The sequence below is a fragment of the Lonchura striata genome, chromosome 6 (assembly GCF_050655825.1).
Source record: "Lonchura striata isolate lonStrDom1 chromosome 6, ASM5065582v1, whole genome shotgun sequence".
In the NCBI taxonomy this organism is placed as follows: Eukaryota; Metazoa; Chordata; class Aves; order Passeriformes; family Estrildidae; genus Lonchura; species Lonchura striata.
The window spans coordinates 15,423,911-15,451,798 of record NC_140708.1 but is presented as its reverse complement, the minus strand read 5'-3'; the positions used below and the strand labels follow the sequence as shown (position 1 = coordinate 15,451,798).

The 27,888-nt window shown below is 38.4% G+C and overlaps 1 protein-coding gene across 2 annotated transcripts in view; it reads left to right on the top strand.

Annotated features, from left to right (window-relative positions):
• Positions 1 to 27,888, top strand: part of NRG3 (neuregulin 3) — a 348,675-nt gene that overhangs the window by 294,712 nt on the left and 26,075 nt on the right. For both annotated transcript variants that reach the window (XM_021537205.3, XM_021537204.4), the window contains exons 5-6: positions 17,881 to 17,983; positions 22,924 to 23,050. In XM_021537205.3, coding sequence (XP_021392880.1) covers positions 17,881 to 17,983; positions 22,924 to 23,050 — 230 coding nt within the window. The remainder of the gene's footprint in view (positions 1 to 17,880; positions 17,984 to 22,923; positions 23,051 to 27,888) is intronic.

Genomic DNA, 27,888 nt, shown 5'->3' with positions numbered 1-27,888 from the left:
TCATTAGAGAAAAAAAAAGTTGTAATGGATGTTAACATCACAGAAATAGCAACAAAAACCAAATGTTTCCAGTGTAGCATTTGTCTAAATTTCTTCTCCCCTGGCACTTCACTTAGACAGCTCTGTGTTTTATTGCATGGTAATAATTTCTACAATTTAGGCTATTTTTTTTTTTTAGTATCTTTTATGATACATGGTTATAATTTTCTAATTTTTTTTTTCAGTGCTGTGTTTTTCTGTGGAGAGGAAATTTTTTTGGAGCGTGTCAGAGTATTCAGTGGCCCAGAGAGAAATGCTTAGGCATTATTTTACATTTATATAAATATATATAAAAATTCATTTAATGGTGGCCTTTATAGTTTCCCATAGACTTGAAGCCTTTCAGTAGGGAAGGTTTTAGAGGGTACAGTTTGGCTTTTGGGTTTATTTAGACATTTTTCCCCTCTTTCACTGCAGTTTCCATGATCTGTTAAATAGCAGAGCTGTTGCTGACATTTGGCTATTTGATTAACATACAAAAGTTTTTGCCTCATTTCATATCTGAATATTTTTGAATATGCAAAATCCCTTGTATTTCATGCTGTCTTACAAAAAGAAGTTGTTTGCATTTGGTTGTGTTGTTCAATCTCTAGTTTTAGGGTATGAAAAGAGTAGTTTGTGCCTGTTAGGGCGGAGGAGACAGTTTTGTTTCTTGTCTTTGAAGAGGTCTTATGAGATTACAGAGTTCTTCAGCCAGTAGTTTTTCACTGGAATCCATAATATAAACTGGGCTAGGGACAATATTTTGGTACTGAATAAACCTATATCATAAATAAAAGTTGTTGTTGATAGGAAATAAAGCAAATTCTAACCTCAAAAAAAGTTTCTGGGCTATGTTGACTTCATAGGTCCTGAAAAGATAACTTTTATATCAAAATGATCCAGCTTTATTGCAAATCAAGCAAAAATATTTCATTGAATTCTTAAATGCAAAACTAAATATATTTTCTATAAGCTTCAGAATTAACCCCAGTATTAGAAGTTACTGCAGATATTTATTAAATACTTTTTTAAAAGACAGTGGATACCAGATCTTTGAATGAAAGATAAATATACATGGCTTCAAAACTATGAGGGGTTTTTAATATTTCCTTAAGAGCAGCATCTCTGTGGTAAGGTTCTTGTACAAGATCTTTAAATAATTATAATTAGTTGTTATAAGATATAAGGATGCTATTTTTCTGTACAAATAAAAAGAAGATAAACATTATTAGAAATCTGGTTAGACATTTGGTAATTTTAACACTAGGGAAAGCTCTCATTTGGAAAGGTCAAAATAAAGTTCATATAGTACTTCAAAGTAAATCATTGCATTATTCCAGAGACCTGCATTTTCATCTGGAGTGCAGCAGTGAATAATAAAAGCAAGTTCTCTTTTTGTTTTGTAAACTAGGCAGATAGAACATATTGGGATAAGGCAATCTAGAAGACATTAAAAAGTCAGATTATATCCTCTTGGATACCCACAGAACTTAGTTTTGTTTGATGCTTTGCCTTCAAGGGCATTTGTAATTTAGGTGAGAAAAATAAGAGTAATGTTAGAGAAGCAGAGTAAGGTACAGTGGGGTGTCATGCTGGACCAGTGCATGCCTTGAACACTCATGGGTACGTGAGCTGCTTGACCAATGTTTGGGAGTTTATTTAGAAAAAGAAAGTGCTACTTTTTTTTTTTTTTTTTTTTTAAGAGAGATGTTTGGCATAATTTATTTTGTTTCTGCTAAACCCGAGAGGCTTTCCAGGTAGTAAAATATTCAATTCCCCTGGAAAAAGCCCAGTGTTTTTTTGGACCACTGACTTTTCTCAGGAAATGCACTGCTTATTTTGATTGTACTAGGGATGAGCTTTCTTCCTGGGTACTTGCTTCATCACCTAAACTTGCTCTAATTATTAGTCATGGAATACTGCCAGAGGAGATTTAGCTCACAGGAACAGAAGCACTTCAGAAAGACTGACAGAGAGGTGTGTGTGTCTGCATAAAAACCTGATAATGTCTACTGCAAAATCCTGGAGTTTAGCCCATATTGGGTGCCTCCAGTCAGTCTTTAAGACAAAGTAATATTTGTCCATGTTGTGTGCATGTTATTCAGCATCTCTTCCTCAATGGCAACACTGAATTTACTGAAGTTGCGAACATGCAAGCAGAAGTCTGTTGCATTTCAGCATTGGAAGAAGTGGCCAGCATGTATGTGGGGCACTCTGAGAAATCAAGTCTTCTCCATTTCTTCAAATCCTTCTTTCTTATCTTTAATCATTTAATCCCTCTCTCTAGCTAATTCCCTAAAGGAGATGAATACTTATATGTGTCTCTTAATTGTTATCTAAAAATGCTTATTCTTAGGCTTTGGAAGTGTAATATAGAAAAAAAAAAGAAAAAAAAGGCAGCAAACCCAAATGTCCCTAGACAGATATTTAAACTTTGAGGCTTTCTTTATCTCAGATGTTTCTGCTCCATTATTCATGGGTGAGGGCTTTATACCACTTGTACCTAGCCAGCCACAAACTTGTTCTGTCAATTTCAACCCATCTCATATTAAAGATTAATTAACAAGAACTGAATTTTCTTTAACCATTGTGGAAGCTTTGGGGAAAATCCTAGCATGTGTATGCAATTGCAGCACATAGACCACACAAACTTAAACAAGATAGTTGAGGAAGCAATGGGATTCAGAATTTACACAGACTTTCAAAACACCCTGATGGGAGGATGATTTCACTGTTCTATTTCCTTTCCCAGACACCTTTCCTGGTACTGAGCCTAACGAGCTAGAAAGTGTAAAAGGGTAAGGTTTGATCCAGGGTAAATTTTGATTTTGCATCTGGAGTGTGTTTCAGATATCTTTGTGCTATTGGATGTTAGTTGTAAAGTTGTAAAGAGATTCTTTCAGAGGCATTTCCAAAGTTCCTTTAGCTTTTATCAACACAATAAAACTTAAGGACTCTTGAAAAATCCCTGTATATTTCTTAACTATTTAAAACATTTTTTTTTCTGTGAGAAGGACTTCAGAGAGAAGAATTGGCCATTAACTCCTTTCTATCCTGGCCTCAGAACTTATCGAGTAAACTGTTCTCAGTGTCATAAAATTATTCTACTAAAAATAATTCGGGTTCTTTTCAACAATTTGGCCTCGGTTACCATAAATAAGTTTTGGATATATATATATATTTTTTTTTTTAGCATTCATACTGGTCTTTATTAAAAATTATGATAAATCTGATAGTAAGCTACAAATGTACTGCAGGAGTTACCCCTAAATGATCTCCTAGTGACTGGCTTATGCTTTTGAATCCACTGAAGTAAAAATACACACTTTAACACAGTCATTTACTGAAGGTCAACATAAATGGCCTCAATGACTGGATGAATTTGAAGATATTCACAGCATTTGATGGAGATGTCAGTCATGATTCTCTCTGTAAATTCAACTAATAGAGGTGAGCAATCATTGCAGGACATAGTTTGGCTCATAAAGTTTTGCAAATTTAGGCTGATTTCAGAATATCTGGGGTATGATGCTGTTTTGTCAAAAGGTTAAAAACAAAGAAAAAAATTTAGAGAAGGAATGACTTAGTAGATAATTCCATTGTGAGCCAGATAACAATAAAACATGGAGCAGGAAACAGGTGAACATAAAAACACCATGTATTCAGAGAGCATCCTTGTAAGCATTTCTGATTCCTTGCAAAATGTCTGGTTAGAGGATTCACAAGCCTCTGCCTGAGAAAACATCTCCTTTAGGCAAAGAGTGCCATTGCATTTGCGAAAATACTCTTAGTGTGCTGAAATCTGTTGTTTCCCAATAGGCATGATCAAAGGATTTACCTATTGGAACACATGTGAGAGCTGATTCTCTTGTCTGTATTTTATAAGATCTAATTCTGCATTATTGGAACATTTGATGTTCCTTGTGCCAAAATCAAGAGTACCTGGAAATTGATTTTTAATTCAATAAGAGCCATTTGAGAAAAAATATGAGGGACACCTCACACCCGAATGACAATTCTTGTGTTTCTACTCTGTTACAATGCTTTAACTTTCTTGCCCAGTGCAAAGTCGACCAGAATCAATCCCACTATTTCTAGCAAGTCTTGAATTACTCTGCACAAGACTCCTCACAGGTAGATTCCACAGATTAATTCTTAAAAAAATACTTTTTAAATGTTTCCAATTCAAAAATGAGTCTAAACAAGGTGGAAATATCCAGTAAGATTTAATAAATGCTGCAAGTGAGAAGAATTGGGAGTTGAGGAATGTCATTCTGGAAGGTTCTTGAACAGGGCTCCCATATTATTAACATAGTATAAACATATATTTATACATATTTCTGATATATATCACATATATAAACAAAACTGGTTTAGAGGAAAAGCATCTAAGCTGAGAGTGGGTGTCTTATTTATTGCTAGCAACTGAGTAATCTGTAAATCCTTAACTTAGGAACATTTTATTAAGTCCATTTATCTTAGTTCATAGCTACCACTTTTGCATATCACCTCTGCATTCTCTGACAATATTGTTAAAAAATAAATTGATGGTAGCAATATGTAGGCAACTTGAAAAATCATGTTGTTTTCTGATTGTTTCTTAGAGTTGATATGAGATGTATACCCCTAAGGTGATGAGTAGAAAGGGGTCATCTGAAATAATCTCCTCTCTAGTCCTGCTCAGAGAGGCAAAACAGATAGAAGCTGTCAAAGAGGATTTATGAAGAGCAACGTGGAATTGCAATATGTTTTCTTTGGCTTTTGCAATACCTGACACCAAAGGAAAACTTCAAAGACAGTTAAGATGTGCAGAGATTTTACCTAAATGCTTTCTTGATAATTTTGCAAACTGGATTTTTCCTGAATTGATGACATAATTATCTAAAGCTGCTGGAAAATATTAAGGTATTTTTAAATTAGTAACTTCGGATGTAGGGGAGAAAGCAATGCCTTAGAGCCAGAGTCATCAGGTTGGCCAGCAGAGAAGCCTTTTTGTGTGGAATTTCAGTTGCAACCGTAAAGACATGTCCATGAACTCTCACCCTTTGTCCACAGCCTTGGGATTGGAAGCAGCACGTTCTTCTGCAGTGTGTTCTTTGGTGTTCTTTCCCCTTTTGCTTTCAGGGCAGTGCAGCAGCTGCTGCCTCCTGCCTCACCGCCAGCCCGCCCTCGGTCTCTCAGTGCTACCCAAGCTCTTCAAAATATGTCTCACCCAGGCAGGAAAGAAAACTGGGTCACAGGCAAGCCCAAGTAGGCCAAATTATTGCTATTCAGCTGCTTTTGTGTGAGGTGTTCTCTTCAGCCTCTTCAAGTCTGCTTATTCCTTTCATTAAGCTGTACTCAGAGCTGTGGTGTTTCAGCAGTGTTTGTTCAAGGCTCAGGACCTCAAGCTATGAGCTGTCCGTCATGACTGCCACAGAAAGTAATGTGAATATTTTTAAAAGATGTGAGGCTAAATGATGCAGAAAGGGCTGTCGTGTAAAGCGTGAGTCAGAAAACACTTGGCCATTACTGCTTCCAAAGTGAGCTTTGTGCTAAAACGTTGTGATGAACCAGAGGTAGTGCTTGCTTCTGGCACGGTATTTCCATTTGCAGTTTTTTTAGATAAAAATCATGACCAAAAATGTTACAAAGCACATCAGAAGCTGCCCTGTGCCATTGGAATCACTATTGTGTATGACAGCTTCTGGCTCATAAGACCCACCCAGGCAGTCTGTGGAGAAATGTTTATTACTGGTGCCACCTGACAGGCTTTTGTTGGAAACGTTTGACATTGGTGTAATCTGTCCTTCAGCTTGTCATAGAGTGACTGTATAAAGCTGCTCCCTTTCATGCAGTCAGAAAATAATTCAGGAGCTCCACAGTCAACTGGTTGAGTGCCAAAAACCTCCAGTGACTGTCCTGCTCTGCTCTGCATTGGTGTGATGTGTGCAGCTTTGGGCACCACAGTATGAAAGAGACATAAAACTGTTGGAGAGTGTCCAAAGGAGGCCATGAGGATGGGGAAGGGCCTTGAGAGGAAAAAAAGCTGTGTGAGGAGAGGCCGAGGTGCCTTGGTCAGTTCAGCTGGAGAGGAGGAACTGAGGGGAGACCTCGCTGCAGTCACAGCTTCCTCCTGAGGGAAGAGGAGGGGCAGGCACCGATCTCTGCTCTGTGCTGGCACTGACAGGGCAGGTTTAGGCTGGATATCAGGAAAAGGTTCTTTACACAGAGGGTGGTTGGGCAGTGGAACAGCTCCCCAGGGCAATGGTCAGAACTCCAAGGCTGGCTGAGTTCAGGAAGCATTTGGACAGTGCCCTTGGGCATGTGGTCCTTGGGGCTTGTCTTCTGCAGGGCCAGGAGCTGGACTCGATGATCCTTGTGGGTCCTGTGCAGCTCAGGATGTTCTGTGATTCTGTGATTCCAGAGATGGACACAGCATGGGCTCACTGGGCAGCCTGGCCCAGCACTCAGCTGTCCTTTTGGGAAGAGGTTCTTCCTCACCAGTGGAAAACTTGTCTCAATTATTGTCTGTTTGCTCCTTCTGCTCTGCACTGCTGGCTCCATCTTCTCAATAACCTCCTCAGGGTCAGAGATAATTTGGTATTTATTTTATTTTTAAAGTCACTTTTAACTTTAAAGTCATTATATGTGTCATTCTGAAAATACTTTTCCTATTGCTGCGTTTAATTTCATATTATTCTGTAGATTATAAGAAATTTTGTTACACTGTATGGTTTCATATAACCATGCATTCTTTTGAAGTGTCAAGTTTATGGTTTTTTCCTGACAATTATCGTGCTTCACTCTTGAAAAAAAAAAAAATCAGCCCATGTAAAGGATTTTGAAATTTAAAATGCTATTAGTACAAAATGTGTATTTTAGTAAAGGAGAGAGTGGCCAGTTTATCTTCTCCTGAAGGATAGTACAATGTCTACACAGCTTGTACATATACCTGCTTGCCTTTAAACATGTGTTTATATCCCTTTGAGCTGCAATTTGCACATGTTCAAAATCCACCTAAATATATTCACACAGAGATTGGACTATATATTTGGTTTCGTATGTTATCTGTTAGGGGAGGCCAGGAAGAGGAATACAAGAATGAGAAATTCTTGTGCTATAATGAGGAATTCAAGCACTGCAAGAGCTTTCTTTTAACTGGGAACACGATTAGGATGTATTATTGATGTCATGCAATATGTCAATTGCTAAAGATTGAAATGCCCTCCTTCAGTCCTTCTGCAGCACCGGGCTGTGTGAGGCTCACAGAGTCCCAGCAGTCACACCAGACAAGCTGGCATTTGAGCAGCTCAGCTTTGGCAGCTGCTGCCAAGCTGCAGCCAGGCTCCTGGAGCAGATCCCTGCCCGTGGGTGAGTGCTGGGAGCGCCCTGCTAGACGTGTTCACTGTCCCAGCGCTGCTGCTCGCCTTGGGAGCCTCTGAGCACCTGCCCCGCTCACTGGGAGCAACAGGCTGCTCTCCCTCTCGCTGCCAAAAAGACTGCAGGATTAAAGGACCAGTGGGGCTACTTACAGTCACCATATTCACTTTTCTACCTCTGGTTTTCCCTCTGATCATTTGTCCAGCCTAGACACGAGTGCTGTAGTCGTTGTGGTGAGCAAAGGTGCCCTTTCTGTGCTGGGGACCTGAGTGAAGGGGAGGTTTTGTGACAAGGTGGGGCACGCCAGTGCGCCCATAGAGGTGAGGGACAGAGCACACCAGGCCAGATCTCTGTCTCAGAGTACCACTGGCTCACAGAGCAGGCTGGGGAAATCAGCAGAACAAGAAATGTGCACAAAGGTACCCAGTCTTTCGATCCCCCACACAGCTGGGAGCTGTGGGTGGAGGTGGCTCCAAGGGGAGCGCACGCCGCTCGTGTGAAGGACGCTCTGTCAGGCTCTCCTTTTGTCACACCCCTGAATGCTGGCCTGGGGAAAGGTGAGCCTTGGAACAAAGAGAAGTCAGTGCATAAATACACAGTCCTGTGCCTGCAGAGTCTTGTTCACAAACTGTACTACTTCAGTGGGAACACAGTGTCTCTTGTCACATCTCTGCATCTGACTAAGCCCTTGTCCTTACCCTCCGAGTCCTCACCCTTCAGAGCCCTCCAGGCAGAACATCACTTTTCTATTTAAGTGTATGAAAAGCAAAATACATTTCAAGTTATTAAAAATAATTTTCTGTGGTTTTCCTGTCACTTCTGTCACCACATTTTTGTAAAAAAAAAAAAAAAAAAATCCATAACTGCACCCTGGTTAAAACAGTAGCAGTCAAAAGAAATGGCATTTAATTGTGATATTGCTTGACTTGCTGCAAGCTCCTGACAATGTAGCCATCAACAGTAACTGTCAAATGCTCTTTGGCAGCTCTGAGGTTAGCTTGAGATTTGAGTGGAATGTTCAATACCAGCAATTGAGCAAGATATTGGGAGAAATTCCAGTGACAGTGCTTGTTGATAGGAGCAATGCAAGCTCGGGGAACAAATAAAACATCAGCTGGGAAATTAGGATGTTATTATATGTTAGTGATGCTTAGGATCTTGGGAATAACAACCCTCATCAGCTAAGGAATTACTAAAGCAGAATTAAAGAATGTTGTTGCTTTATAAAGCTATAATGTTTTTATGGAATAAACTTCTCAGAAACTGCCTTTATGGAGTTACATATAAAACGATGATGTCACTTATCCAAGGCCTATTGCACTTAATGGTCTTTGGATTGATCCCTATATATGTATACATCCTAAAGGATCCTTGATAAACTCTACAGTAACTGCAGGAAAATTTGTATCTAAATATCCTTCCCTCTGGTTCCTGCAGTTGGCAGCAAAAACCATGGCTGAGCAAGGGCCTCAGGAGAGCTGGGAAGCTCAGCTCAGCATGGATTTTGCAGAAATGGAAGGTCACAGTGCAAGAAGAATAAAGGCAGAATGGAAGTTTCACTTTGGAAGATTTTTCATACTGATGATGGGGGGGTGGGGGGAATACGTTAGCAAAGACATTTTAACAGTGCAGAACTGTGTGTGGTTATAAGATTTAGAATAAAAAATAAGGACAAGAAGGGAAGGTAACAGACTCAGGAAAGACGTAGAGAAGTGCCAAAAAGCAGCCAAAAATTTAGATAGAAAAAAGGAGTGAGACATCATTCTGGAGTAGGATACTACACCATGTCACACACACATTTTAGGCTCTCATACAGGGTTGTGGAACTCACAAGTTCTGTCAGAGAACCAGCTGGAGGCAATCCTGTGATTCTGCTTCAGCAGGTGACCCCACCAGTGATCCTTTCCAGCCTTACCAATTCCATTAATAATACTTCCTGTGGGAAATCTGTGCTTTTCCATAGGGTATCTAGGAAGAGAAGGGTCCCTAGGACCTGGCAAATAGTTTATGTTCTGCAAGAATGGATGTGGAAACCCAAGCACTGGGGAAAAAACTTCACCAAAACAAAATTCTTTTGGAAAAAATGTTATCTAGTTAAAAAAACAAATCACCATACGGTTGTAATATTTTTCAATTTTTAAGCTTTTGTTCTTTATGCTTTGAAGCTTTTTGCATCCCTAAGATGTGTAGTGGAAGTTGGAAATGCTTGAAGCTGTGATTTTCAGTAAGCAAAAGTGGCATAAAGACTTACTTGATGGTAGATGAAGTTTCAGATCTTAACTTTGAGGTGTCAGTACCTAGCACTCAGGTGGGTTTAACTGTAAGTTCAGTGGTGTTGTGCACTACTTAGCAACAACTGCAACATCAGGGTGTTATCAACATGATTCTCATACTTTTGAATCCAAAGTACAGCTAGCAGGAAGAAAACTATCTCTGTTCCAGCCAATACCAGTAGCTGCTTCAGTACTGAGGCACTAGCTGGCAAGGGTGCCATAAAGAGACTTTGCACCACCTAAACGTGCAGAGCACTGAAAAGGTTTAAAACCCTCCAGCTGTTCCACTGGAATTTTCTTTCAGTGCTTTTGCAGTTGGTTTCTTTGATGTTACTCCATTGTCATTCATTTTCTGGTGGCTGCATGGGTCACTGCTGCCCTCATTCACCGTGCCAGGAGAAGCACTCACTGACATCAGGGTTCTGTCTTGAGCAAAAGCACACTGAGAGGGGATATTGGGTTCCAAAGTTTCTTCCCAGTGGAAGAATAAAGGGGGAAATTGTTCTGCCTCATTGTGCTGTGAAGGTTTGTCTGTTCGTACTCACTGGTGCCTAATTTGTCTTGCTGTCCTCAAGCTCTCTTTAATTTTCATTTTTGGTACCAAGGGCAGAGCTTTCTGTGTTCAGAAACCAGTAGCTGCTAGGCTGCTTTTGGGGGTAAGTGGCTCTTGGAGTTATAACTGAGCTGGGTATATTTGGCTTAGTGATGAGTGTCATTTTTGGCCTGTGCCCTTCTGTATTGAACAATAGATGACAAAAAAACCATAGGTGCTCTGTGGGGTGCCAGCCCCCTTCATTTTAGACATGATGTGGTGATTTGGGGGGAAGGGAAAGAGTTTATTTTAAAATGCCTGCTGCTTCCCTGCTTTTTTTCTGCCAAGAGCTGCTCATTGCTATTCTCTACTACGACTCAGTTGCTGGGGTACCACAGCATTCAGGGCCATGTGCAGTCCTTGCTGCCCAGGAGCACTTTGCTCAAATCTTTAGCTTTATATCTCAGATCTGCAAGCTTTCACATGTGATTATGGCAAGAGTTCATCTTGTTTAGGCCTAGCTGTTTGGCCCATAATTTCACATCCTATTACTATGATACTATTTTATTCAGTGCCATGATGCATTTTAGTAGAAATGTCCTCAACAGTGGACTAATGTAAAATAGAGATTAAATGTTTCAAATCATTTAGGGTTTTTTTTCTCTCCACCAGCTATCAAGTTTCTCTCCTGTGGGACTTCTGCTCCTTAGGGGACTGTCTCTTAGCTTCTTATCCCTTTCACACATCAGCAAAAGTCAGGCAGCCATCAGGCAGGAAGATTACTGTCAGAGGATCACAGTCTTAGACAGCTTTACCCTTTTATCATAAGTTTTATTCAGTGAGCTCATTGTCTAAAATATCACCATAGATTTTTAGCTGTCAGCCTCTATTACCCAGATAATTTTTTCCTATATATCCATACTGAAATTTAAGTTTGGGGAGGGAGGAAGAATGGCCTTCATATTTATCTTTCTGTTATACTTAGAAAACTCAAGTTAAAACATATATATTCAGATTGTATCAAAAATTAATATGCTAAAAAAGAATGTTCATATGTAATTTTAATTATTATTAGTATATAATATAAATGTATTACAGGTTGGCATACTGGGTGTATTTTTGCAACAGTAGAAAGTCTTGGAGAAACTTAGAATAGTTATAATAAATTCTAAAACTGAATCATTCAGCAAGGAAAGTTAGTGCTCATACACAGAGAACTGATGAGATTTAGGTAGTGAATTTGGTTAGTGACTGACTTTATCCATCTTGGAAATAAAAGAAAAATAGATAAAGTTTGTAATAGGATTGGTTTGTCATACTTGTAAATTGTCAATACAAAGGAACATGTAACAAGATTTTTTCTTGAAAGGAAAAGGTTACCTCTCATCCCTTCCTATGGGGCTGTTTCAAGGCTAACATTTAATGAATATGTTGCAGTGAATGTACTTAGATATAGATTTGAGAGTTTGTTAGATTTGAGTTCTGGAGGTAGCTGGCACAAATCCCAAGTTCCCTGCAGATAAAGAGAAAATATAGTTTCTTAGGATACCTAAGTTAAAATTAATTTACCTTCAGAATTAAGATCTTGCTGTTTAAAAGTGCTAATCAAATTTTCACTTTGTAACAAGTAGTGCTTACTGATATTGGTACCTTCACTCCTGCTAAAACCATGAACAACACAAGACCTGTATAAGGTTACACGTTTGGTTTTTTGATTGTTTGGGGTTTTTTTTGTTTGTTTGTTTTTGGGGTTTTTTGTTTGTTTGTTTGTTTTTGTTTTTTTTTTTTTGCAGGTGACTCTCTAGCATTCAGCTCATTTCAGTTGAGGATATTTTTTTTCATTACTTTCTGATTGAGATTTCACCTTTCACTCACCAACCTAAAATGGAGAGCTCAGCCTCAGAGTTACAGCACATAGCTTTGCATCCCTTTTCATGATGAGTCTATAACATTACACCTAATTTATTACTTCATTTCTAATCTAATGCCAAACCAGCGCCAGTGTAGCATTAATGCTGTAGAATCAAGTACTCAAAATAGGCCAGTCAGAAATGTTGAACAGTCTTTCTTTCCTTTTCTGTGTACACAGGAAATTATCTCACCAGTGTTAAATGCCAATAGTCAAACAATGTAAATATCATGCAGTTGTAATATATAATGGGCTGCATCTATTCCACTTTGCATTCATTAAAATCCTTGTGCTGAGGACGTTCCACTAGCAGAAGAAAATAGTTTTGTTCAACTTTGTTCCAATCAGAATTATCGAACAGTTCTTCCCAAGAAAGAATCACTGTGAAAACTGTGAAATGTTTTATGAACTTCTGCCAGCAGAAGTCAGTGCTTGCTTCGTTTCTAGTCTGAGATGGGAATCTGTGCAATTAACCTTGACTCTGTCCTCTCTGTAAAGGATAGCAGATAAAAACTTCCACTTCTGGTTTGGGAACCTAAGTGTCTTGAATCCCTTTTAAAAGGGAAATTCTACTCAGATGAAAGTCTTAAGGAAGAAAACTGTGTCTTTTAAAAGTAGCTGAGACTTAGAAAAAAACATGATATTTTATGTGAAGTAATCCATATGCTCTTCAAGATGTTAAAATAGAGTTGTCTGGGGTGGGTTTATCTATTTCATGTATTTGCAAAGACTTCTTTAGAGGTTAATATGTTTATATTACATTTTGTCATGTTAATTTCTACAATGGAAGAGGCAATATCCTTGTGGTTACAGAAAGAACAAGGGCCTTGACTTTCTCAAGGTCAAAGAAGAAATTTGTGAACTGTGCTATGTAGCATCTCAGTGGTTTTGCTCTGCCTCAGCACAAGCCACAGCATATGGCAGAGAATCTGTGCTGTAGGTTTTTACAAGTGCAAGAACAGAGAAAACTCTTGGGAGAGTGGAATGTCTGATGTCTGATGCTGAGGCAATCACAGATTTTGTGGAACATGCAGGCTTTTTTTATTCTCTTCATGAATTAAATTTAGAATGCTGTATATAGTTCAGTACTTCTCACACATAAATCTACCTATATTGAGACACATGCTTTAACTACTCTCTTAACTTATAGGAAGCCATATTTCATTGAAAATCTTGATATTGTGTATGAGGTTTCCATGTAGTCCTCCCCCATTGTTGTCTGTGGCACTTTGAGGCTGCTGGACACCAAAGAGAGTTTAAGTCCCAAATGAGACTTTTGAGGTTCAGTTTAGAAGTGAGGTTCTGGCTCTGCAGGATATTCCAATACCATGTGGAGTTGAGGTGGGGCAGGAAAGGCATGGCCAGGGCATGGAGGGAAATGAGAAAACTGTGGTAGTGAGGTCACAGCAGACATCACAGCACCCAATTCACTGCCTCTGCATGGACCAGTTTTTGCACGGGGACCAAAAAACCCCCAAAGATCTGCCTGCATGCTGTCTTGTAATCTATTGAGGAAAAGCTGGCTCTGTGCACATGGAAAGCTATTGGGTTTTGTGCATACCAATGACAAGATAAAGGGTTTCTCATATTTGTTCCTAGCATGTTGTTACTTGCAGTAATGCAGAAGGGGTCCTTTTAGGAGAAGGGAGTGAGGAAGGTAAGGGGATGCTGGGTGCTGTTAAGGTTTGTGCTGGGAGTAAAAATTTCAGCATAAAAATTAATCTGCACCTTCATTCTCATAGGGGGTTTTTCTTCATAGAGCAAAGGTTAAGTAATGCATTTGTATGGTAAATGTTGTAATTTCTCAGTTGGCTTGGTTTGAATAGTCAATAATTATTCACTGTGATGCTTGTGACCATATTGAGATTTTATTCAAAAGCCATTGAAATAAGCGCAAGGGGGAAAGTTACTATTTTTGTTTTGTTATTGTTTTGTATAGGCCACATGCACAATGCTGTTCTTCATATTTGAAATCCCTTTCAAAGATATTTCAACTCAAAACACACAAGACCAGATGACCTAGTGATTATGGCTGGTAATGATATTGTGGATTTAGGTGCTGACAAAACCTAACATAATCTGTTTTAATTAACTAACTTTTTTTTCTGTGGTAATATGGTTAGAATCATACTCAAGGACCTTGTATTAGCATTCTTCCTTTTATAATAAAGTCAAAAGGAAGAGACCAGTTTCAGCTTATGTACAATAAAAGAAACTACCATATCCTTTAAAAATAATAGTCATGAGAAAAATGTGTCAAACCCTACACTTTTTAATCCTCTAAAGACTTACTTGTATACTTCAATGGGTCTTTCCGTATGCATAAAGCAAACAGGGACTGTAGATTTTAAAGAGCAAGAGAATTAAAAAACCCAAACCCCCAGTACCTGGAATATAACATGTACACTTTTTTCATAATGTATATGAAATTTAACTGTGCTATGAGCAATGGGTCACCAGTAGTCTTTTTGTGTTTTATAATAGCAGCAAATGAGTGAGATAAACTTAGAAAATTAGAAACAATCAGTGGCATAATTGAGAATGGGCTCCACATGTAACAAGGCACAGAGTGCAGGGGGACTTTTCTTTGGGAGCTCAGCCTTGCAACAGGCACCATGTTCTGTGTGAGTTTGTCTTGTCTTTATGTTCTGAGAGGACCTTTCTTTCCATAATTTTTATTAAACAAGTAGTCTGTATCTAACAGTTTACTATGTTACTTTTCAGCACTGTGGTTATATTTCTCTCAGTAGAGGTTGTGCATTTTTTGTAATTTGAATGCTTGGTGAAATTTACATTCTGTAGTCTTAATCCTCCAGTGAATTATCCAAGAATATCCATGGCAGTTTATATTTTGGTTTTTAGCAGAAATATTTTCTTGGCTGCTCATTAAATGAGGAATCCTCTCCCAAGAGTATTTATTTTGACAGACTGTAATTGAGATTATGTACTTCACAAGGAATATATGAATATATGTGAATAAAGAGAGACTTATCATTTCATTCACACTTCAGTTTACCTTGGGAAGTTAGTTTCAGTATGTAAATATGTGTATGCACCAACTGATGCAAATCCTTGAGCAAAGGAGAAGGAATTTGCAGTTCTTCTCTTTAAGAGACTTTGAATTTCTCCAGGTTTCTGTTCTGTCAGGGCCCAGGTGCTTTGCAGTGCTTGGCCACAGCCATCTCCAGATCTAAGCCATTTTTGATGCTCCTTGTGTCAGCTGTGCTACCTGTGCTGAGCACAGTAGTGAGGTTAGATCAAGGCAACCATGAGGAGACCTTTGTAGCTTGCAGAGAAAGACAGATTGCATTGCTGTTAGTAAGAAGGTGAATTTTAAATAAAGCCAGTGTGGAAGATTAGAGAATGGAAAAATGCTGAACGGATTATATTTAAAGATGTTAGAGACAAAAAATGGTGTAATCCAATACATAAATAAATATTTACAGGATGTAAGAAATGAACAAAGGTGTCTAGAGAAATGGAGTATGGGTAATCAATAAGTACTTCTTAAAATATGCACTGTACAAAGTAAACAAAAAGGAAAGAAAATATTGATCAGTATGTGTTGAAAGCTGGTGACAGGGATTAATCTGACTGCACAAAAGACTTAAATCTTCACATAGTTGTTTCAGCAAGATAATATTGTCTGGTCTCTGAATTGCTTTTATCTTGGTAAGGCTTATTCTAAAGCATCTTTAACAAGGCACTGATCACTATTCAAAACTAACAAAAGAGCATAGCTGTATTAAACTCCCAATTTCTCAACAAGAAATAGCAAGATAAAAAATAAAGTATTTAATAAGGATTTCTGTTGAAAGGAAATCAAAACTAAGCCTAGTGCACACATTACTTAAATCAGTTTATTTTCATAAACAGATTTTTAAGTTGTTATTTATATGGAATGTTTGAGTGAAACTGCAGTTCATAACTATTTATGGTTCAGTTGGGTCTTAGGCTGTAGGTGCTGACATCATTATTCAGGCAGAACAGGTTAACAGTTGCTGAAATGAAGAGTTTTTCAATGAGTTTCTGTGATTACATCAACATAAGAATTCAAATTTGTTAGATTTGTGTATTACTGTGGAAATGGAAGTTGGGTAACTGTGTTTGCACAATTGCTTTTAACAGCAAGCAAATAAATAAAACAAACCAAAAGACATTAAACCTGAAACACTTCATTCAGTACCAGTAAGGATTTACTGTCTAGATCCAGATTTTGTACCTCCTAGTGAGGTACTGGAAGCACTTTTAGTGTAATGTGAACAGGATTTCTTCTTGAATTACAATTTTTCCAGTTATATTTTAAATAGGTGAAAAGCCTATTGGCTTCTTTTTATTTTTAAGATAGTGTTTTAGAAGTACAACTTTTAGAATTTCAGATTCAAATGATGGAGAAATGTCAGGAGAAGCTGAGAGCTGAGGCCATTTTGAATGTTAGATCACTGTGGTGTTGAGAGAGCAAGTAATTAAAAAATCAAGATTTGTTACTGTAATTTTCTTTTTAATAGCTCACAGAAAAAAATAACTGATACTTACAAGAGACAAATGCTTGTGTTTAAGTGTGTAAGATTCCAAATGTTTAGTAACAGCACTGTGATATTCATTCTTGAATAATTATTAATTAGTACTGATTAAGGTATTGTACATACTCTAATCAGCCTTTAGTCATTTGCCCAGATTTACCTTGGTGTTGTCATACAATATTTGTGATGAACCTGAGAATTACAAACTTGGAGCTACTGACCCCTAAGTGACATGTGTGCCTGCTGTTCACACTGATGGGGGAGTCTGCACTGAGGAGCTCCAGCCTAGGAAGGAAATGTAGATTTGTCAGCACACAGGGCTTGTGCTGTGCTCTGGTAATTCTATGTGCTGGCTTTCCACCTGGAATATGTGGATGAAAATACTGGTTTGTACATTGTATATTTGGAGAAACTGATCTTTAAAAATAGCAATTTGTTTGGCATGTTCACATTTTGAACTAGAAAAGTGGTTGAAAGAATAAACATAAAATATGACATTTAAGGAGCTGTTGAGTGTGTGAATCTCCAGTTGCTTATCAGCTCCTGTCTGCTGTCATGAATGAGTGTTTTCTATTATTTCCTTAGATTTTTTCTTTTTTATTTACTTTCACTCTCTTTCTGTTTTAAAGTTATTTAGAACATTATGAGATTTATAAAGAAAATCTCTTTTTCTAAAAATATACACCTATCAAAGCACTATCTGGTGCTTCCTAGCAAAATAGTCATTGGGTTCCGTGCAAGTTCATTGAGTTGATTTTTTACTCTGGCATGTTTTGCATAAGCTTCAGGGCATGAGAGTAAGGCATTGTAATCACCACTCAAATCAAGAAACCCGTATATTTTGGGGGTAGCTAAAGGAGATCTCTGACTCTTGTGGGATATTAGAGAGCTCTGATTGTTCTTTCCTTAAGCCAGAGAAACTCTGTGGTAGTAGGGCTCTTTATCCTATTGATGGTAAAATCTTTGCTAAGAAAAGCTGAAAAACAGCATGTAGGGTAGAGAAAAGACTAAACCGTACTGATTGTCATTGTTATATATCTCTGAGTGTACTGGGGCCATTTTCTAAAACTTCCGAGGAGGTCACAGCTGCATGAACCTTGCCTAGAGGAGAGCTTCAGAGAAGCACCCATTCTGTGGAGGAATGAAGCAGCCCAGATCTCCAAGTATCCGTGCAGTGCTAGTGAAACCAGGAGGTGCTGCACCCCCTTTGGCAGGTGCTCTTTTCTGTGCTTTCCTAACCGTGCCCTTTGCTGTCCACAGAGAGCGAGGAGGTGTACCAGCGCCAGGTGCTGTCCATCGCCTGCATCGTCTTTGGCATCGTCGTGGTGGGCATGCTCTGTGCAGCCTTCTACTTCAAAACAAAGTAAGAGCCTTCCTCCGCTGTCTCTGAGGTTTAGCTGCTGTCCTTTTTACAGCCTTAGAGTTCTTCAGCTTCTCCCCTCCTTTTGAAGTTGCTGTTAACTCTGGTCTGGCTGCAGCAGTTCCCCATGGCTGCACTAAGTCATCCCCAAAACATAAACAGGAGCAATATGTGTTCTTCCTTCTGTTTTCTGATATCATGAAAGAATAGATTGTGTCATATCCAGTTCTCTTTTTTTGGCAGCAATACTTTTGTGTCATTTACCATCAGTGCAATAATCACTTTGTTCTTCTGGAAACAATAGTTTAAACATACCATCTCCTTTTTGCATTTCATTTCATATTCCTGAGTGTCCATTTCTGTATGCTGACAACAAAGCTAAAGTTAGAAATGCAAATATCTGTCTACCTAATCCAGCAGCCTGTTGATGAAGATGCATATGAGTGCCTGTAACACAGAAGCACTTTGACCTATTCAAGTAGTGAAATCATCTGGACCAAACTAGTTTCAGGTGAAATACTGTCCACTCTATTATTTTATCTTCCCAAGTGAATATTATTTTATAACATTTATTGTTATGTGTGTAATCTGAGTTGCAAAAACCTCATAGCAGTTACATGACATGCTTGTCACTGCCCCTATATCAATAAATATGTTCTGTATGGTGGTCATCCTTCACTCCTGTTCCAGCTGGAGTTAATGAGAGAACACAAATCAATATAGAAAAGTACCTACATGAGGTTAGTCAGGGTGGCTGAGCATGAAAAATGTGGGGGCTGGCACTATTTTAAAGTTTGGATGTTTATCTGAATCCCCCTTCCTAGAATTTATTTTGATGTTTAGGAAATCTAATGAGGATTGAATTTTAGTTAGAAAAAAAATTTTAATTGACTACTCTATTGGGGCAGGGGGAAGGCACCAGGTCCTTTTTACTCCTTTTTCTTCCTCTCAAACTTCAGGGGTAGGCCATGAGTGAAGATTTGAGTCGGTTCACCTTTTTTCCAAATTATTCTGATGTCCTGAGGGATTTTGTTTAATTACTCTGTGGGCATCCAGAGTGACAGTGATGCTGGCTGGGAAGGACAGGCTGGCAGGACAGTTCCTCCCTGCAAACTCCTTCGCTGCGGTGTAAACTGTGAGCAGAGACAGCCACTTTGGCACTGCCATTAGGAATGTCATCATGCATTTTGGATCTGCAGATTTAAGGAGAAAGAGTGAGTGAGAATCTCCCTGGAAAGGCTTGAGGGTTTTGCTGATGAAGAGTTTCAGAAAGGCAGGATGGGATTGTCAGTAGGAAGAACATGCAGTCAATGAGCAAGAATAAAAAGGCTGTGAATAAAAAGCCCCTCTTTTATTCACAGTGCCCCTCTTGGTCCTGTACTGCTGTAGGGAGTGGTGAGAGCTGGGTTGGAACAGCCTGAAAAACACCCTGGCTTTGATGAGGTGGTGAGGAGAGCTAAGTCTGAAAATAATGAGTGGAAATAACACTTGAAATAGGAACTTACAGGAAAATAGTGCATCATAACTCAGGAGGGGGTGTTGGGTTTGGGACTTTGTCTGCATTATAAATATGAGAGTTACTGAGAAGAGTTGAAGTGGGCTGGTGCCAGACTCTGGGAACTGAAGTTTGGAGAGTTATGAGAAAATGAGCACCTCTGGTTCAGTCAGGAAGCCTCAGACAGTGTACAAGGGAGACTGATCAGTCCCTACACCCTGGCTGCAGCTCCATCTGGTGCTGTCCAAAAAGAAAATAAAAGTGTCTAGACTGAAGCCCAGGTAAAAATGTAAATGTAACATTGGCCAGTTTCTTAAGGGTGCAAAACCCAACAAATTTGACACTCAACACTTACCATATGTTAGCTTTGAGTCAGCAGGTTTTTGGGAGCTTCTTTATCAGGCAAATGTACCCTGACTGTGCTTAAGAATTATCAAAGCATTCCTCCTGCATGGGGGTTATCTTGGGGTTTCATTTGACGTACAAAAAATTTAGAATATTGCTAACAGATATAGAAACTCTGAATAGTGCATCTCTTAAAAGTTTCCATGAAGATCCTGACATACTTAGTCCGACAATTCTATAATACCAGCTGCTAGAAATAGGCACTTCCCTATATGCCATTAAATTAAAAGTCCTATTTTAAAATAAATTCAATCTGAGAAAGTTTAAGACTATAATTAAACTCTCTGCCCTTCCAATTATTCCTTTTAGGTTAATCAAGAAAGTGCTGGAAGTGTTAGCAACAGATGAAGAGTACAGTAATGGGCTGCCCTTTACAACTTAGACTTTTACAAATGGCTAGTGACTTTATTTCTTGCTGAAGTAACAAAACTTCATTGCCAAATAACTCTAAAGTAGAACACATAAGGCCCATTTGTTTTGAAAACAAAACTTATAAAATAAATTTATTAATCAGCAAGTAACTTTGAATTATTAATGGTTTCTACTTTTATAGCTGTGCATCCTATAGTTTGGCAAAATGAATATGCATAAACCTGATATTAATGTTAGGTTGCATGAACATAAAAGGAAATTAATGATTGGATTGTTTTTCTCAGCAAATTACCTTCAGGAATTTCAATTGTAATGTTAAAGACTGCACTAGTGAAGCTGAATTTTGGAGTTTACTTACACATGCTTATAAATATAGAAACAACTCTATTTATTTTTATAAATAAACCCAAAAATTGTTTTGTTATTTTCCTGATTAAATTGTCATTTTGTATGTATATGAGAGGTTCCCAACATCTGATGCTGTGATTATTTTTCACTATCACTGTTCATACCTTACATAAAGTCATGCAAAAAGTTCTTGAAGGTTTCATGACCATTCTGGAGACCAAGGAAGAGACTGGTTTTCCAGCAGGACATATGAATAGATGTGCTAATTTCTTCAGTGTATGTAATTTAGTTGATAGTTTGTAAAAACACTAAAGTTGCTTTTATGGATCTCCCCTGGAATTTTATGAGACGCTAAAGAGCTCATTTAGACATTTTACAAATGAAATTGTTCAATTTCATTGGATTCAACAATTAGTGGATATTAAAAACATTTTTAAAAGAGATGTTTCTGACTCAACTGACTAATTTAATTTGACACTATATTCCTTCAGATTATTCCATGTTAATTCTACCAGTTTTGGCTAAAGAAAATCTTGAATGTTTTTGTGAAATTATTTTGAGAAATTATTTCCTCACCTACCTCTATTCACAGATTTTACTAATTATGAGCTCCTAGCAATACTCAAAACATACCACTCATATTTGTAACATGCTTACACTATAAATTCATTCTTTTCCATTTGCTTCAAAATAGGATGCAAGTAGAAAGCTTAAGAGGTGCTTAGAGTCCTGGATTTGTTATGGCTTATGACCTGTACTCAGGAAACAAGCTGTAACAAATACTTCTAAGCAGGTGCTTACAATTTGTTGAATTTAAGCAAATGTTTACATTGTGTCATACTGAACCAAAATGAAGGGACTCAAAAAATATTGAAACTATGTTATTAAAGTTGAATATATGAACTGTGATACTGCTCATTACTTACTTTCATATTGAGGGAACTTGTCCTCTCCCACAGGCCCCTCCACTGAACACATAAGTAAGTCTTTTTCCTCTGCTTTCTTGTACCTTCCAGCAGTAGACAGAGATTCCACTGTGAATAAGAAATTAAAATTAATTTTATACTTCATTCAGTGTCAAATTCACTGTCTGGCACAAGGTCCTATCAAGTTTAATGATGTCATAAGTCTTTCCAAAATCAAATCACCAGAAATGTTTCAAAATGCTGCTGAAGCTGCTTTGCTAAAATTTAAATTTTAAATATATAAATTTAAAATTTATAGAAAGGCTGTATTTTCTCTATCGCTTATAAATACGTGCCAGAAATCACTTCCTTCAGAAATCTGGCTCGGCACCAGTTGCTGTCCAAAACCTGCTGGTTTTATAATGAAATGCTGCTACTGGTGAGTCCTTGACATTACTGGGTTGTTTCCAAGGCCATTGTATGTTCAGTGCTGGAGATGCATCTTGTGTGGAGAGAAAGAAAGAAGGGAAGGAAAGAATTAAAATGGTATTGTGAATATTTTTGCTCATACTTGTTTAAAGCTGATAGTCCCAGACAATGTAGCTTATTAAAACAAAAAAAACTGATAAAAGAGCTTAAATGTATTTTGCTAACAGTTTTTGCTCAGCTGAGATAACTTTTTGCAGAAGATAAAAGTAACATTTAAAGTTTTCTGTTTCATAGCCTCTATCATGTACAGAATTTAAAAAGTGTTTGTCACTTCCACTCAATATAGTGTGGCAGAAACAGAAAGTCTTTGTTAACAGCATAGTTATCTCCTGAATAATGCAAGGGATTCTTCCAGTGGTATTCCTAGCTCTGACAGGGTGGATTATAGTATAATAAGTCAAAAACACAGTTTCAGTGGCCACAGAGAAGGTTTTTTTCCAGGTTTAAACATATAAGCAAAAGCTGCTCTATACAAGATGTGTTATAGGTCAAGTCTAATCAGCTGGCAGAAATCTTTGATTCTTCATCAATTTTTATAGCCAGCAGGGGCTAATGCCTGTTTTATTCGCCAAAACCTTTTTTTCCAAATGAGAGCAAAATGCTTTTTTATTATTCAGACTGACTTGCAAGTTATTGTTAAATGTGCAATAGATGATCTTACAAAACTGCACTAGCACAACGAGCACACTATTATAGTAATCTGAGAATAGAAGGTATTTTAGAACAGAAGAGAGGGTTTTTCTCCCTTTGTTAAGCCTTGCCAGGAAACAATGGCTGCATTGGAATATCAGACATTAGTGAATTAGCACAGCTGGCTCATCTAACACGGTGAAGTTTTGAACAAAGGGAGCTATGGCTATAAAAGTATCATGGCTATAGCAGAAGATGAAGCAAGCTCTTTCTTACATGAATTTTATTTCTCTCTGCAGGAAACAAACCAAGCAGATTCATGAACAGCTGAAAGAAACGCAGAATAGGAAAACCTACAGTCTAAATGCTTCCAGCATGATGGCAAAGTCGGAGTGTATGGCTCAAAGCCAAGTCCAGCTGCAAAATGTAAGTAATCCTGCCAGCTACAGCACTTAATGGCCTGGCTGAGTTCCTGCTGCTGATGGCAGCACATCGTCATGCTGCTATTAACATCTGAGCAATGGGAACCACAATTCTCACCTCCTTCATAAAATGTTTTCTATCAGGCCTCTTAATGGAAAGCAGGGATTTTTTTTTCTAAAGTTATTTCAATGGATCCTGGTACATTTTGTTCATGTGGCAGACTTTGCTGAGCCCCCCAGCTCTGCATTCAGCAGTGGAAACTGCTTTTATAGTTTCCAGCAATACCTGAGGTCATATGTGTCTGTTTGTGTAGTGGGAGGTCCCTGAAATTAAGTAATGTCATGCCTTCCAATAATTTATGAACCTGTGTGAAAAAAACCATAGAGATTTGTCACAGTTAATTCAGAGTAAATTCCAAATCTAGAACTAAATTTACACATGTAAACGAATGCCCAAGGGAAGACCGTGCAGATGGTCTCATTTTTCTGGGTCTTTATTTAAAGGTACTTTAGTTTACAGAAAGAAATTAGTCTGTTCAAACTAAATTTGAAATATATTTAATCATTTTCTGAATATAATTATATGTAAGTCATTGCAATCTCACAATCATGAAATATGTAAAGCGTGTTTGAAATAAGGAACTTGAAAACAACCAATTTATTTAGCCCTGCTATTTTTTAGGAATATATTTTCCAGTATATGTCACATTCTCTTTCCCCTGCTCACACACAATCAAAGCCATCGTACTTTGAACAAAGCCTTTGAAAAAAGGGTCCTAGTAGCAATGTAATAGGAAAATATAAAAGATTTATTAAAACCTTTCTAAATTATTAACTCTTTTTTTTTTTTTAATTATCTTAGTGTTGCTTAAAGGAATGACTACCTTATTGGCCAGATTCCGCCAGAATAGTGGGAGTTTAGCAAAAGTGAGCACTCATGCCCACTTAACCAGACTTCTAATTCACATCCAATTAATTTAGAGATAAATGTAAGCCCTTTTAACCAATTTAGAGTAAGCAGAGCCTCCCTGCTAAGACACAGAGGCTGTGAGAGCATTGCTTGTATTCTAAAGCAATACTAAAAGTTCTGTTTTGTAGAAACACTATTGTGGTGCTCCTATATAAGCTCATGATATGCTTTGTAATTCAGGAAAAAAATACTCTTTCAAGAAGGAAGATAGCTCCCCTAAATTGACATAATCACAATTTGGGGAACTTTGTGCAATTTTTTTCTCTCACTTTCAGTTCATTCAGCCTTATATTATTTCTAGCTCCTAAAAAAATGCTGTTGGGAGTGTTGTTGGCTGTAATGATGGTAACAAAAGGTAAAGTTCTTGATCCTTTTGTTCTATCCTATGAAATAAGCCTTGGTTAACACTAAGAATGTGTTCTTTGGCATTTTCTCACTGCAATTCAGTGCAATATTTTGTCATTTTCTTTTGCTATAACCATAGCCATAATGGCTGAAATAGCAGTTCACAGACTCTGGACATAGAGATTGAACAGCATCGTTATATTTATTATTTTAATCCAAATTTGATTTTCAGTTTTTATTGCTGTTCAGCCTGACATTATGAGTGCTGGTAATTAACACACCATTTTCTTGTTTTTGTGGCTGTTTGCAGGCAACTGTTTTCTCCTTGCCATTAATGCATTCTCCCTTTGGGAAGATAGGAAGGAAGAAAAACAGCATGACCTTGTGCAGGATGTAGTGTAACAGTGTAATAACGGTTCCTATTGTTAGGAAGATTTTAGTGCAGGAATGCATGCGGGCAGCTCATGAAATATTTACAAAACTTGCCAGAATGGAGGGGGGGAAAAGGGCAGGGGTTTGGTGAGGCAGCAGAAAAGGGACTTTGGAAAGGTATTTTGTAGGAATGGCTGACTCCCCCTCAGAGAGCAGAGATCTGCCTCGGACGTATCTGCTGGGTGGGAAGGGCATCAGGCAGCCTGGATGTGATCCCACTGTCATTCCCATCTGCACCTGCCACTGCTTGGGCCTGGGGGAAATCCTAGTTCACTTCCAGGAGCTAATAATAAACTTAAATAAATGAGGGCAATTACTTTCTGGAGACTACTACTCCTAACTGGCACTTTGGTTTAGGTAATCCTGGAAGTTGTTTCTTTTCCCACTCCACATGCTCCCCATACAAGCAAGAGAGTTTTCCCATTTTTGCAACCTTTCTGTCTTTCCCTAGAAGATTATCTCAGATTTTTCTCTTGTCTCTTTTGAATAGACCTTGTGATGCTTTCAGGCTTTTCACACAGCTCTTTCTTCTTCAGAGGAGGAGAATGCTTTTGTGGAAACCTGAGAAAAGTTGCATAAGGTTCCTTATTCTTGACTATTCTGAAAGAACCATCACCTTTTGACTGAGAGGTTGCTATATTTAGTTAAGGGCCCATCTATCTTTCCAAATGTGTTGCTTTAGAAGGAGGTTTAACTTATTTCCCAAGGCCCAGGGTATAGCAGACAAGGTTTCAAGTGGTTTGTGGCTATAAAGAGCTTGACCAATCTCAGTGAAGTAATTCTTCCTCCCATACCCAAGTGTTTTACATCTCCTCCACTCCCTGCCTCTGCTCCATTGTGATTCTGAAAAATGAAATAAAGGGTTAGATTTTGTCAAGACAACTGTGTTCTCTCTGAAGTCCTGCTACTCATCACTGGTAATTGTGCTCACCTGTCTTATCCTCGGTAGCGATTTCATTATTTTCTTAGAGGTACAAATTAGATGAAAAATACTGTGTGCTGTAAGAAGGATTCATAAATATCTGTTTCAACACAGCTCCTAGGATTTCCTGAATCTCCTCCAAGTCCACTGCTTTTCCCAAACATTCTGGCAGCAACACACTTAAATTCTTGCTAGGTAGTTCTTGCTAGGATTTCTAACCTCTTGGATTTAAAGACTAATGCACTGGTAATCTTGCCAGGAAGAGATGTGCCAGCTTTTAATCTTTGTGGTACACAGGAGATGGAGATTAACTTCACCTAATGCATGAAACCTGAGGCTTCCCAAGTATTATGTACCCCTTCCCAAAGAGATCATGCTCCTTTCAAGAGATATTTAAAGAGCTGAAGCAAACAGGTCTCCACGTAACCAAAAGGAAGGAAATTGTCATTCTCCCCATCTACACCCTCATACACCATGCAGGTGGCAGAAGGAGTTGGGGTGGCTCCTGATTCCTACCTGCTTTTACCACATACAGTAGAGGCCTTCTTTTTAAATTCTCACAGCTTGGTAAATATATCATGGACAAAAAATTTAAAAAGAGTCAGCTTGACATTCCTTTAGTGATTCAGAGAATTGTCATGGTTTTTTAGAGTGGCCTTTTTCATCCTCGTGGTTTTTAATACCTTCTTCCATGGTACCAAGGGGATCTATTAATTTCCCATCACTGTCCCTCTGAGGTGGTTAATATGCTTTTCAGGCTGTACTGTGTGGTTTCAATTTTCACTACACTTGTTTCTAGTAGCTTGCAACCAGTAGCTTCAGGTTTCTGAAATTCTTATAACAAGGGACAAAAATTGTTCCTTTTGCATCTTTTTGCCTTTTGTTCTTAGTATGAAGAAATAAAATCATTTCAGTCATTGTGATAGAAATGCAATTAATATATGTCAAGCAAGAGATACTTTAAATCTTTTAAAGGAGTACTCTGTGGGTTTACGTGAATTACCATTTGATTTACCAGCTGAGATCAAGAACAAATTTCCCACTTCTGTATCACATGGCTACTTAGGAAAAAGTGCCAGAATAGACAAACCTAAATTCCTCTGTCTAGAGGCAGTGTTGGCAACGAAACAAACAGGGCATAGGGAAACAGTAAGGATGTTAAATGACCACCTGATGAGCTTTTGTGTAAGCTCAGCCCCCCTCAGAACAATCACTGGCTCTTTTCCTCCTTGAGGCAACCCCTCTGAATGTCAATCCAAGCTGACCTCTCTGCCTTCTCAGTTCTTTTTGGAATGAGATCCCCACATCACCTCTCTTCCAATGAATTTCTGGACCTTTCACTATTCTGGAGGAACCACTGAGGGGGAGGAGCTAAGTAAAGCCTGGGGGTGGGATGGGTGTTTTGGTTTGCACAGCACCAGGACAGCAGGGTCAGGCTGCTCTGCAGCATTCGAGTGGCATTTGTTACCCCTGAGCCCTACATTTCAGAGCAGGGAATTCAAGGTGCAGAGCAGAGGAGTTCTGTGCTCACAGCAATGCAGCAGGTCAGTGACAAAGGCTGATTTCTTTCTTCCTGGCTCAGGCTGCCTTCACAGATTCACTTAGCATTACCTAGCAGGGGGTGCAATTTTTATTGTCAGAGAGTTGAGTAATTGCACGTAATAGATTATTTTCTCCATGAAACAATGAAAAATTGAAAATTTGCAAAATGCTTTTTTTTTTTTAAGCTATCATTATTCTTTAATTTATTTAGCCATATGCCTCAGTGTTTCCAGTAATTGCTCAAACAAGAACAGATAATTAACCAAGAAGGCAATAAAACCATTAAAAAACCCAAATACAGATAAGCTTTCAGTGATGCTTTCAGGCTACTGGAACAGGCCTTTGAAAGGGTCTCACAGCTTGTTTTCCATCATGGCTGAGTATTCAGCAGCTCACAATAGTCAGAGGCTTCCATGGAGCTCAGCCCAGGTGAGAACGGAGCTGTGAGAGCAGCAGGATGAGCCCTGCTGGGATGTGGCTGGGGAATGATCCCATAATGTACTTCTGGGGGCACCAACTGATACTGCTGCAAGCTCTCCACAAAAGTGTGAAGGTGTTTTCCTCCAGAAGTGATCTTAGAGAATGGATGTGACACCTGGAGTTAAGCTAAAGGTGAATAAACCCAACTGTG